The sequence below is a fragment of the Capricornis sumatraensis genome, chromosome X, assembly GCF_032405125.1.
Source record: "Capricornis sumatraensis isolate serow.1 chromosome X, serow.2, whole genome shotgun sequence".
Lineage (NCBI taxonomy): Eukaryota > Metazoa > Chordata > Mammalia > Artiodactyla > Bovidae > Capricornis > Capricornis sumatraensis.
In genome coordinates, this window is record NC_091092.1 from 75,684,876 (window position 1) to 75,698,192 (window position 13,317).

General features: G+C 39.5%; 1 protein-coding gene across 1 annotated transcript; it reads left to right on the forward strand.

Moving 5' to 3' along the window:
- The first annotated feature begins 6,876 nt into the window (after positions 1 to 6,876).
- On the forward strand, positions 6,877 to 12,715 carry NEXMIF (neurite extension and migration factor). The gene is made up of 3 exons (XM_068961953.1): positions 6,877 to 6,955; positions 7,652 to 12,023; positions 12,622 to 12,715. The coding sequence occupies exons 1-3, from the start codon at positions 6,877 to 6,879 to the stop codon at positions 12,713 to 12,715; spliced, it is 4,545 nt and encodes a 1,514-aa protein (XP_068818054.1).
- The last annotated feature ends 602 nt before the right edge of the window (positions 12,716 to 13,317 follow it).

A 13,317-nucleotide genomic window follows, 5' to 3' on the forward strand; every position in this document is an offset into this window, starting at 1 on the left:
GATGATGCTGTGAAAGTGCTGCACTCAATATGCCAGCAAATTTGGAAAACTCAGCAGTGGCCACAGGACTGAAAAAGGTCGGTTTTCATTCCAATCCCCAAAAAAGGCAATGTCAAAGAATGCTCAAACTACTGCACAATTGCACTCATCTCACATGCTAGCAAAGTAATGCTCCAAATTCTCCAAGCCAGGGTTCAACAGTATGTGAACTGTGAAATTCCAGATGTTCAAGCTGGATTCATAAAAGGCAGAGGAACCAAAGATCAAATTACCAACATACGTTGGATCATCAAAAAAGCACGAGAATTCCAGAAAAACATCTATTTCTGCTTTATTGACTATGCCAAAGCCTTTGATTGTGTGGATCACAACAAACTATGGAAAATTCTTAAAAAGATGGGAATACCAGACCACCTGACCTGCCTCCTGAGAAATCTGTATGCAGGTAAAGAAGCAACTAGAACTGTACATGGAACAACATACTCGTTCCAAATCGGAGTAGGTCAATGCTGTATAATGTCACCCTGCTTATTTAACTTATATGGAGAGTACATCATGCAAAATGCCAGGCTGGATGAAGCACAAGTTGGCATCAAGGTTGCTGGGAGAAATATCAATAATCTCAGATATGCAGATGACATCACCCTTATGGCAAAAAGTGAAGAAGAGCTGAAGAGCCTCTTGATGAAAGTGAAAGAGGAGGGTGAAAATGCCGGCTTATAACTCACCATTCAGAAAATTAAGATCATGGCATCCAGTCCCATCACTTCATGACAAATAAGTGGGGAAATGATGGAAACAGTGATAGACTTTATTTTGGGGGGTTCCAAAATCACTGCATATGGTGACTGCAGCCATGAAATTAAAAGACACTTGTTCCTTGAAAGAAAAGCTTGACCAACCTAGACAGCATATTAAAAAGCAGAGACATTACTTTGCCAACAAAAGTCCCTCTATTCAAAACTATGGTTTTTCCAGTAGTCATGTATGGATGTGAGAGTTGGACTATTAAGAAAGCTGAGCACCAAAGTATTGATGCTTTTGAACTGTGGTGTTGGAGAAGACTCTTAAGAGTCCCTTGGACTGCAAGGAGATCCAACCAGCCCATCCTAAAGGAGATCAGTCCTGGGTGTTCATTGGAGGGACTGATGCTGAAGCTGAAACTCCAGTACTTTGGCCACCTCATGCAAAGAGTTGACTCATTGGAAAAGACCCTGTTGCTGGGAAAGATTGAAGGCGGGAGGAGAAGGGGACAACAGAGGATGAGATGGTTGGATGGCATCACCGATTTGATGGACATGAGTTTGAGTAAGCTCCAGGAGTTGGTGATGGACAGAGGAGCCTGGTGTACTGCAGTCCATGAGGTTACAAAGAGTCGGACACGACTGAGTGACTGAACTGAACTGAACTGAGCAGAGCCCTACCCACCAGAGCAAGACCCAATTTTTCCCACCAGTAGTCCCTCCCATCAAGAAGCTTGAAGTGAAGTGAAGTGAAGTTGTTCAGTCGTGTCCGACTCTTTGCGACCCCGTGGACTGTAGCCCACCAGGCTCCTCCGTCCATGGGATTCTCCAGGCAAGAATACTGGAATGGGTTGCCATTTCCTTCTACAGGGGATCTTCCCAACCCAGGGATCGAGCCCAGGTCTCCCACATTGCAGGCAGATGCTTTAACCTCTGAGCCACCAGGGAAGCTCGCACAAGCCTTTTAGCCCCCTCCATCAAAGAGCAGACAGAAGAGGCAAGAAGAACCAAAATCCAGCAGTGACTAAAATAAAGACACATTACAGAACGTTAATCAGCATGAAAAAGCAGAAAGTTATGTCCCAGATGAAGGGACAAGATAAACCCCAGAAAAACAACTAAAGAAGTAGAGATAGGCAACCTTCCAGAAAAAGAATTCAAGATAATGATAGTGAAGATGATTCAGAATCTCAGACAAAGAATGGAGGCAACGATTGAGAAGATACAAGAAATGTTTACCAAAGACCTAGAAGAACTGAAGAACAAACAAACAAATGAATAATACACTAGAAGGAATCCATAGCAGAATAACTGAAGCAGAAGAACGGATAAATGACCTGGAGGACAGAAATGTTGGAAATCACTGCCACAGAACAGAACATAGAAAAATGTATGAAAAGAAATGAAGAGAGCCTGAGAGACCTCTGGGACAACATTAAATACACCAACATTCGCATTATAGGGGACCCAGAAGGAGAAGAGAGAGAGAAAGGACCTGAGAAAATACTTGAAGAGGTCATAGCTGAAAACTTCCCTAACATGGGAAAGGAAATAACCAACCAAGTCCAGGAAGCACAGATAGTCCCAGGCAGGATAAACTCAAGGAGGAATACACAAAGACACATAGTAATCAAACTGACAAAAATTAAAAACAGAGATAAAATATTAAAAGCAACAAGGGGGAAATGACAATATGCAAGGGAACTCCCATCAGGCCATCAGCTGATTTCTCAACAGAAACTCTACAAGCCAGGAGGGAATGGCATGATATATTTAAAGTGATGAAAGGGAAGAACCTACAACCAAGAATATTCTACCCAGGAAGGCTCTCCTTCAGATTTGATGGAGACATCAAAAGCTTTTCCAGACAAGCAAACGTTAAGAGAATTCAGCACTAACAAACCAGCTTTACAACAAGTGCTAAAGGAACTTCTCTAGGCAGAAAACAAGAGAAGGAAAAGCCCTACCTACAGAAAATAAACCCAAAACAATGGTAATAGGATCATGAAAGTGAAAGTGTTAGTCACTCAGTCATATCTGACTCTTTGCTACCCCATGGACTTTAGCCTGCCAGGCTCCTCTGTCTATGGAATTCTCCAGGCAAGAATACTGGAATGGGTTGCCGTTCCCTTCTCCAGGGGAATAGGATTATACATCTCAATTATTACCTTAACTGTAAATGTATTAAATGCACCAACCAAAAGACATAGATTGACTGAGCAGATGAAAACATGTGCATGTATGCACTTCCACTTACCACATTACTCTGCTTGACCCCCCAAATTGTATGTAATTATTTTATATTGTTAGGCTAATCATATTCCTATTATGGCTTGCAATTGTCATCATCTTTTATTTTTTGTCTGACTATTGATTGTGAAAACTGATAAATATCTTTTACTATTGTGATTATGTAAGTATTAATCACTTAATACCATTGTATCATGATTGGTCAACAGAAAAAATATAGAATTCTATATCCCCAAAACTAGCATTTAATAGCAAAACCTATAATCACTGTTTAAAATCCAGATGCATATCAGAATTATCTTGGAATTTTTTGAAAAATACAAATGCCCAGGTATTTTTTTTACCAGAGCTCCAGATATGTTTCTATGAAGCAGCCATGTTTAAAAACAACTGGACTATATGAAGATCTTTTACCTTTATCTAGTTTGTTTCATTTTTCTATTTCATAGTCAGTGCTCCCATTTCATTTAGTTTATGTTTTCCAATTTCTCCATCTCTTCTTTTTTCTTTGATGTTCTTTCTCAAGCCTTTATCAATCATAGTAGAAAAGCTTTTGTATACATATATATATGTATAGCTTATGAATATATATGTAAACTTACAAATTTTTGCCTAAAAAAATTATGACATTTTGATTCCACTTATTTGAGCTAGTATAAATAGAATGCTATATTTCTAATTTTTAAAAAATAGATATGCAACAAGCGACAGAGGTTAACTATATAGCACAGGGAACCATAGTCAATGTCTTATAATAACCTATAACAGAAAATAATTTCAAAAACAATATATGTGCTTATATATAAAACTGAATCACATACAAGAAACAATTATATTTTTGAAATTTTGTCATGTTTATCTTTTTACCAGTTTTTCTTTTTTTAATTTAAATTTATTTATTTTAATTGGAGGCTAATTACTTTAAAATATTGTATTGGTTTTGCCATACATCAACATGAATCTGCCACGGGTGTACATGTGTTCCCAATCCTGAACTCCCCTCCCACCTCCCTTCCCATACCATCCCTCTGGGTTATCCCAGTGCACCAGCCCCAAGCATCTTGTATCCTGCATCGAACGTGGACTGGCGATTCGTTTCTTATATGATATTATACATGTTTCAATGCCATTCTCCCAAATCATCCCACCCTCTCCCTCTCCCACAGAGTTCAAAAGACTGTTCTATACATCTGTGTCTCTTTTTCTCTTACCAGTTTTTCTAAATGTCCTATGGACATCTAATAACAATTTATGAAATACAAAATTTTGAATATATTTGTGTAGCATATGATTAACATAAATTAATTAAATGTAAATCTATTATATTTAGATTATTAATGACATCATTCAAGATGCTTCTATTCTTGTTTTTTCTGCACTTGATAAAATAGTCCCTGAGCAATGTTAATATGTCTCACTATGATTATACATTTTTTCTTTTCACTTATATTTCTTCTGATTTTTGCTTTTGTATCTTTGTTTCTGTGTTGTTAAGATTTCTTTGCTGTTAATGCTTTATGATGTCTATCTTCTTGGTGAATTATACCTTTTATTATAAAAATATTCATCTTTGTTTCATTTAAAATAAATTAATTTTTTAAAAAGTACAATGAAAAAATAAGGAAAAGTGTGTTATATGGAAGGAAAGTGTCAGGCCTATGATTCTGTTGCAGTTGTTTAGGCTGACTGGAGTAGGGAGAGACTCATGGCAACTCATGAAGTTCCTGAAGCCTAGAATGCCTTTCTCTCCTCTATTACTCCCCATTCCTACTCCCTGGAACAGCATCCTTCAAGGTCCAAATCAAATGCTGCTATTAGTGAATCCTTCACTGATTTCCCTCCTTTCTAGAAGTGGAATAATTTCTATTTTGAACTCCTATAGAAACTTTTTCCCTCTATTTCAGTGAACAAAATATATTTATCAGTATTTGTCTATGACTTGTTTTCTCCCATAAATTCTGAGCAACTTGAGAGCAACGATCTAGTCTCAGTCAACTACATTTTCCACTGCAGTTTCTGGTACACCACCATGACCACAGGTAGTACATAGTAAGTTTGCTGAATTAATTTAAACTGGTATCCCAGAGATTAGCACTACTCATCCCAAAGGCTATGTTGTCCCAGATTCATAGGCAGAAACATGAATTACTTTCTTGCCTTATTTCTTCCCAGTTGGGAAAGGCCAAGGACAGCCACCAACACAGTCATAGGCATGGGTCATCTAGACTCTGAGACCTGAGCCCTAAAGGCCTTTGGGGAAGAGCATAGCAATCTACTAGGACAAGATCTGTGAGCCTTCTTCAGACCCAACTGAGGGAAGGTCAAGTAGGAGAGGCTGCTTTTCCACTTTAACTGAGCATTTTCTTGCTTCAAAATACCTGTCTCCATGCTAATGTTATATCAGTGCCATTACACTGCATGATTTACCATGATCAGCAAAGCAGCTTGTACATTATTCCAAACGTGCTAATCAATTTCAGCTCAAAATAGATTTTAATAACCCCATAAAATTTGTTATCCTAAAATGCTGATCGACAGGGAAGAGTTAAACAAGTGCAGAGATGTTTGTATTGCAGGCATAAAAAATTATAATCCTTCTCCCAAATCTTTTTTTATAAACAGCCAAGGTATAAATTAAAATGTGTGAAAATATATGCCTTTAAGTTGTGTCATTTAGAGCTGAGGTCTAAAAAGTCATAGGAATGGACTAAAGGATTTTCTGCTCAGGGTTTAGCCTTCTGATTCCGTAGGGGGAAAAAAGGCCCAAATAATGGATAATCATTGTTAATATCTATGATAGTATCTCTATTAGTATCTAAGTCAGTATCTATGATACTCAGTTTGCCCTTTTGAAAAAAAATTAAGGGAGTAAGGGAGCTCCCTGGTGGTCTAGAGGTTAGGATTCAGTGCTTTCACTGCCATGGTCCAGATTCAATCCCTGGTGGGAAAACTGAGATCCCAGAAGCTGCGTGGCATGGCCCAGAAAAAGAAAACAAATAAGAACCTAGTAGAGCCAAAATTACAAGATGATTATAAGTACAAATGAGAGAACTTCTGTAACTGTATCCAGCCTAGCACCTAGTGCTCCCTTCCTCTCCCCTTCCCAACTTATCAAACTCCCATACCAGTCTCTACCTCTTCTCTCTTTTGCCAAAGCATATTATCTCTATTCTCAACACTTCTTTGCATTTAATTCAGAACAATGAATCCTAGGTGCTTGGTCAGATTTTTTCTGAGGAGAAATTTATATTCTTAGGAAAACAGCATCCCAGAGTAAAGTTACAGTGGCACTTATATGTTCCATGATTCTTGTTGTAGTATACTTGTTCCAGTATTCTTGTTGTATCTGACAAGATTAGACAATTCTTGATAATTAAGTGCATTGCTCCTGTATATATTTCATGATACATTAATTTTTGCTAGTAATATTTGTCTGAAGCAGCTGTTCTTTATTTCATTACTTGAAAGGGGATATAACTATACATTAGTAATCTGTGGAAACATTTTTACAGCCTTGTTTTGGCCAGGGGTTGGAAGCGGTTAAATGTGTTACTGTCTGAAGGAAGATGTAAGTTTGCCTGCTTCCTCAGACTTCTGTTTTAATAGTATGGTAGCCAAGAGGGGATAGAAGGATCTAGAATGTATGAATGAAGTGTGAATTTCCAAACTGACTTATATAGTATGTATAAGCTATGAAACAAAAACAATAGTGGCTATGAAGCCAGTCTGGAAACAGGTAAATTCCAGTAAAGCTTTTAAGACCTCTCTAGCTGAAATAACCTTAAAACAGAGAAAACATTTAGTGACTGATATTATTATGTATTTGAAATGTGCAGGTTGGACAGCATTTGGACTTGGAATGAAACAATAAGAGGTTCCATTCATGGATAACCAACAAGATAAGGCTATTGTTGCCTCAACCAACGGAGAAAACACTATGATTAATGGGGTCAAGGAAAATGGTAAGGGAATTTAATTATAGTATGCATTGGCTCTCCCAGTAGTACTTTGTTATTGCTATAGATTTTCAATATCCACAGAGCAGGGGCAAGTTAAGTCTAGGATACCTCTGAGATAGGTATTAATCCTAAACTTTATCCCATCAACTCTGTAACTGGACTAGAAGGGTCTCTAGGAGGTATCTAATCCAACCCCTTTGCTCTCTGAAATCATCTCTATCAAATGAATACTTAGGTTCCCCTAAATTCATAGTGAATTAGAAATCTGCTTTGATGTGAAGTTTGAAATGTCTAGATTCCATAGAAGCTTCCAAAACAGAGGTAAGTCTGAAGGATAGGAATATGCCTTAGAGTTTAAAAATCATGAATATATCCCATTTGAGCATTTTCCCACCCTGAAAGCTTTGACTTTCCAATTGATCAAGCAATCCATTTTCCCCTTATTTCTGAGGAGAATGTTGTGTGTGTCTGAAGAAAAAGCTGAACCTAAAGAAATAATTACTTTATACTCTCATAAATGTTCAGTACAAAATCAGGGTCATTCTTTAACTTTGTAGTTTCTAGTTCTAAAGTTAGAGAAGCTGAAGCTTACCTTTTATACATTAATATCAAGTACCAGAAACTGATCAAGGGAAAGAGTTAATGAGTCTGGTCTAAGATCTTTAACTTTATTTCTGTCATTTTCCCCCTTTTCTCTAGATTCAGAGGACCAGGATGTGGCAATGAAGTCATTTGCAGCTCTAGAAGCTGCTGCACCAATCCAGTCTATACCAGTGGCTCAAAAAGAGAACCTGATGTACCCCAGAGGTCTCCTGCCTCTGCCTTCTAAGAAGCCCTGTATGCAGAGCCCTCCCTCTCCTTTGGGCCTGATTGAAGCACCTGAGCATGCTGCTAATAGTGCTTCTGTGAACGCCATCTCCCTTACATCTGGTGTTGCAAAGGGCCTGAACACATGGTCATTGCCCAATGAGTGTGAGAAAGCTCCATTTGCCATAATGGAGCCTGCAGGCATGTCAGCTCTGAATGGGGACTGCCTCATGCAGCCAAGCCGGACTTGCCTGGGCTGCTTCATGGAATCCAAGGATGCAGTAGATCCTGAGCCAGGGATCAGTCTAAAAGTCAGTGATCTAAACAGGGATTATGAAACCTGTGCAGTCTCTGATATAGGGATTCAGTGTATTAATGCTGGAGAAAACATGAAATACGGAGAACAGCTTCTCTCAGATCAGCTCCTAGGCTTCCCCTTGCACAAATCAAGGGCAGGAGATAGACGAGAAGCTGAGAAACCTGACATTGACTTGGAGGACCCAGGTCAGAAAAGTTATTATGAGGCATTATTGTTAGATAAGTGCAATACCGAAGAGGCTTTGCTGGCAAATTCCAATCAGGATTGGGGTTACTTTGAGACTTTCATTAGTGAGAGTAAGATTGAACTACTTGACCTCTGTTCCAAGAATGAGCTGTCTGTCAACCTCTTCTCTGAAGAAGATGTGGATAACTACATGTTTGATGATGATGAGTCAACACTGGGAAGTGATGTCTGCTCCCTGAAAATTCGATATGAGTCCTTCCAGGACAATGTTCGAGACAAGACCACCCTTTTGATGCAGGAGGATGCCCAGTTCAACTTTTTTCCCAGTGTCTTTACTACATGCCCCAAGCGGGAGTCTAAGACTGGGGCCCTGAAGCAAAGTAGTGATTTTTCCCAATTCAAGGTCCCTGATGTGAGCATTATCTGGGGGGAGGAAGATAAAAACCTGGACAAGAAGAAAGGCAAAGAAGAAGGCCAGGAAGAAAAAGGTGCAGAGAAAAAAGATGGGAAGGATAATGATGAAAAATCTGCCTTAAATAAACCATGCAGTGGAACTGAAGTAGGGCAATTTAAGAATCTAAAGCAAGGCCATCTTGCCAATTCCTTGGAGGCATCAGGGAATTTCAGTGATGGTAGTTCCTTCATTGAGGTCTCATTTGATACCATGGGGGAGATCAAGGACTGTAGCCGCTATATGGCTCGGGACACTAATTCTGGCAGCTCCTCCTCCCAGCAGAACTATGGGCTACGAGCCAAGAGAAAAGTCAGGTATAGTGAAGATTATCTGTATGATGTTGACTCACTAGAGGGTGAAAAAGTAAATGAGAGGAAGGAATGGCTGCCAGGTGGTTCTATAGAAGAAGATGATGATGAATGGTGTCCCAAAAAGAGAAGAAAAGTAACCCGTAAAGAGCCCCCTGTTATTATCAAATATATTATCATCAATCGTTTTAAAGGTGAGAAAAACATGCTGGTGAAGTTGGGTAGAGTGGATGCCAGTGAAACAACAGTTAATTTGAGTGAAAATCAGCTCAACAAATATGCCAAGCTGGCTCCCTTGAAGGGCTTCTGGCAAAAGAAGAAAAAGCAGAGAAACAGCAATGCAGACTCCAGCAAAACATCCTTATGCCAAAAGCAAAGCTTTGAACCAGGTAGCTTTGAGATGTCATTTCTGCCACCTGCTCGCAAACGAAAATCTAAACTTGGCAACAGGCACAGGATTCAAAGAATCCCATCCATAGAAACATCAGCAAGTGGTAAGCAGGTTTCATTCTGCAATGATGAGAGGCAAGCTAATAATCGTAAAGAAGATGGAGGCCTGAAAGGCACACTGAAGTCAGCACCTCTGGCTGCCCCCAGCTGTGCAAATGGATCACATTTAAATGACATCACAGGTCCTGACTCAGAGAAAGTCAAAGCCCAAGATGGTCAGTTTAAGGCACCAGAGAGGAAAGTGCTTAACAAAATCAAATTTAAAAGTGAAGCCAGGTTAAAATCCAAAAAAATCAAAGCTGGGCAAGAAAGCAAGCCAGTTGTTCAAATGAGCCCTCTTTTGGAAAACCAATCCTCTAAGGCTAATTCAAAGAATGAAGCTATTGCTGGGACCTCAAACAGTTCTCATCTATCTGAATTTCATGAGACAAAGGTTGCTAAGAATTCTACTTTCCTACCAACCAGCTGCTCTTCTGAAATGCCTCTATCATCTGCTCATGTTGCCAACAATATACCTGTTATTCCTGGAGGGTATCTACAGACATTGTTAGATGCTTCTGACTTGTCAAATAATACTGGTATCTCATACTTCAATCATCATTCTCCAGAGCAAAATGAAGACAGGCTCACTCAAACAGAAAAATCATTTGTACCTCTCCAACCCTCCCAGGACTGTGTGCTTTCCTCACCTTCCGAGTCTGAGCTGCTTCAGTCATCCCAAAACTTCAAAATGGAATCAAGCAGCTATGGAGATGTGTGGCACAACAAACCTACTTCTGGCTCCCAGGAATTCATGGCTGAAGTCTCAAGGGAGATAGTTCCAACCCAGTCCAGTGAATTTGGAGTCTCCCAAGTAGTCTCCATGGAAAATAGCCTCACAGCTACAACATACAATCCAATCTGTCTCAATAGTGGTGGCAGCAGTTGCAACAAGGTCATATATACCTCTGTGCAAGACACCCAGCTCTCATCTGATGACTCTTATCAATTATGTCACTTTAATAATGGAGAGGTCTGCTTTCCTTTCCAGCAGGGTCCAGTCAATATGGACAATGTGCGGCTCTTTAGCTTTGATTCCATTGCCCCACTCTCTGTCAACTCAAGCAATTATTGCTCCTTAAGCTTGAAATCTTGTGAAAAGGATGGTGATGATGATATTGCTGATGACTTCTTGGCCCACTGCAGCCCCAAGCTGGTGATACAGCAGAGCATTGATGAGATAGCACCACTAAAGGAGTCCACTGACCTCCTGGATATCTCCAACTTCACTCCTGACAAATTCCGCCACTCTTCCCTCTCAGAGATATCTCCACCTGATACTCCCAGTCTTTCCCCTCAAATTACCAGATGTGAGAATATCAAGACACTAGGAACACTAAAAGGATTTCAAGAGGGTGTCCCAGGAACACTGGGCAATATGGAGAAAATCAAGTGGGACTGCAGTACCCTTTCACGGCAGGTTCAAGTGGATGATGGATTTACTTTACATAACCATCAGTTTCAGTTCCATATGTTCAATGATGAGGATTCTGTCAGCCTGCTCCAGAAAGCCCCTTGCTTATCAACATTTAATGATCCATCTAGTCAAATAAGTACCAGCAACAAGGTGTCAAAATCAAGAAAGAAAAGTTCACCCAGCAAGAGTGGGGCTATGAACCAAAGTTCTTCTCAGAAAAACAACAGGAAAAAATCCCCCAAAGGCAACAACAAAGGGATTGAAAAACCACCTGGCAAAACCTCCCGCCAGGTCCCTAAGTCAGCAAAGAAAGGGAAATTCATGGCTGCAATCAATGGAGAGAAAATGCAAATTGGCATCAGTTGTGGAGGAGGCCAAATCAACAGCATATCCTCCACAGGGAAGACATTGGCTGAATGTATCCAACATGGCCCTGTGTCCTCTATGAAGATGCCAAGTCAGAAGGGACTTTCTGGAGACTGGTCTTTGGGGAAGGAGAGCAGCCCAGGCTGGAATGACATAAACATGGGCACCAACACCAATAATCTTTTGGATGATGACCAACGGGAATTTCAGGAGCCTTCATATATCTTGTCCAACATTGCCTCTGGTATGGCAGATGTGCAGAGGTTCATGATGGCCTCCATAGAACCCCTTTGGGAACCCATGGAGCACCATGGGGACCCCAATATATTCTACTCCCCTGAGTCCAATAGTCTAAAATTAAAAACCCTCAAAATATTGGCTGGGACACCACAGGAATCTAAGAAAAAGGTCAACAGTGGCTCTCCAGGAGCCACTAAGAATCACAGGTCTATCAAGGGTGTGAGTAAAAGCAATGGGAAAGCAGCGATAGGTGATCCTGGTCGTGCAAGCATGTCTGGTTATAATGAGGACTCTCGCTCTGCCTTCTTTGATAAAAAGCTTAATAACCTGAGCACTTTAGGCAATAATGTACCAACACACAAAAAGTTATATCGTCACAAAACCAGCTCCAAGGCCCTGAGAGAAGAGAAATGTAAGGGAAAGCGTATGGAGCGAGAACAAGTCCACAAGGATGAGGCTGGGACAGCTTCTTTTGAAAAACTGAGGTAATACTGCACCAAAATGGCTGAGATGATGCACCTTAGCTTTCCTACTCTGCTAAGCCCACAGTCCCTCATTTTTTCCCTCTTGTAAGCAAAAGTTTGCATGAAAGAAACTGTCCCATTCCTTTCTTTTTCAAATTGAAACAAAAAGAAAAAAAGTGCATGAAAATCCCTATACCTCTAAGCCACCCAAAAGATTGGGCAATTTTGTTGTGGCTTGACTAGGGATAAGTTTTGACAAGGCTACTTTTTCTGCTAGTCAGCATTAATTTTTACTTACTGAGAAAATACAACTAAAATATGCTTTTGAATGATTTGGGGAAGGGAAGGGCTTTGCAGTAAGAAAAATTTTGACCAACAGAATTTAAAAGTTATATAGACCAAAAAACCAATGTGATTTAAACAAAAAGAGCATAATTTAGAAAACAAAATCTCATCATAAGGCAATTAGGAGTGCTTTCTAGTGCCCCCTGCTATTGGTATCTTTTTCTGCATCATACGGCATCTAGTATGATGTAAACAAATTTAGATTGTATGATCCCTTTGTGGGACATACACTAAATCTAACTAAGATGGCATAAATTGTTTGGTTTTTCTGCAGGGATTCCAACTACAATCTCCTAAATGCAGAAACAACATTTTGGGTTTTACCTGTGTTTGAAGAAGAGACTCTCATTTTCCAGAAAGATATTTGATGTTTGTGTTTTATTTCTTTCAAAATATGCCTTGTGGTATGTATGTTGACATGTAAGTGCTTAAAGAAAAGAATTTTAAAGTGTGGGAATAAGTCTTTAGAAGCAAACTTTAATCTGATGTTCTATGTAAAAGACTTTAGAAGTCATACAGTTGCACAAGTAGTTTATGCACTATTTATCCAAGGGGAAATAAAGGAAAACATTGTGCCAAACTACAAACAGGTGACTGTATTGTATATATTTTTACTTCTATATCAACATTTGGTTGTGAGTATTTGGGGAACTTGTCCCTGTTAATTTAATAGAAACCATCCAGTGATTATTGCTATTAACCACCCCCACTTATGTGGATAGCACCTGTAGATCACAGTGGAAAAATATGTTGTGTTACACAATTTACCAAAACTTAAAGGGGTACTGTTTGAAATGTGCCAAATTTCCTTACCTCATCTTACATATTCACCCCCACAGTTTAAAGCTCATTAATTAATTTAAAATATAAGAATTCATACATTATTTTTAAAATTAAAATTCTACTGTCCGGTGTGGAAACATGAACCATTAAATAAGGCACAATAAAGGTTTGTTTGTTCCATTGTCTA

Bases quoted from the DNA above. Each gene is read 5' to 3' on its own strand.
- NEXMIF (XM_068961953.1), top strand. From the start codon at position 6,877: ATGGATAACCAACAAGATAAGGCTATTGTTGCCTCAACCAACGGAGAA. The intron at 6,956-7,651 runs GTAAGGGAATTT...CCTTTTCTCTAG, and splicing joins TAATGGGGTCAAGGAAAATG to ATTCAGAGGACCAGGATGTG. The intron at 12,024-12,621 runs GTAATACTGCAC...GTTTTTCTGCAG, and splicing joins GCTTCTTTTGAAAAACTGAG to GGATTCCAACTACAATCTCC.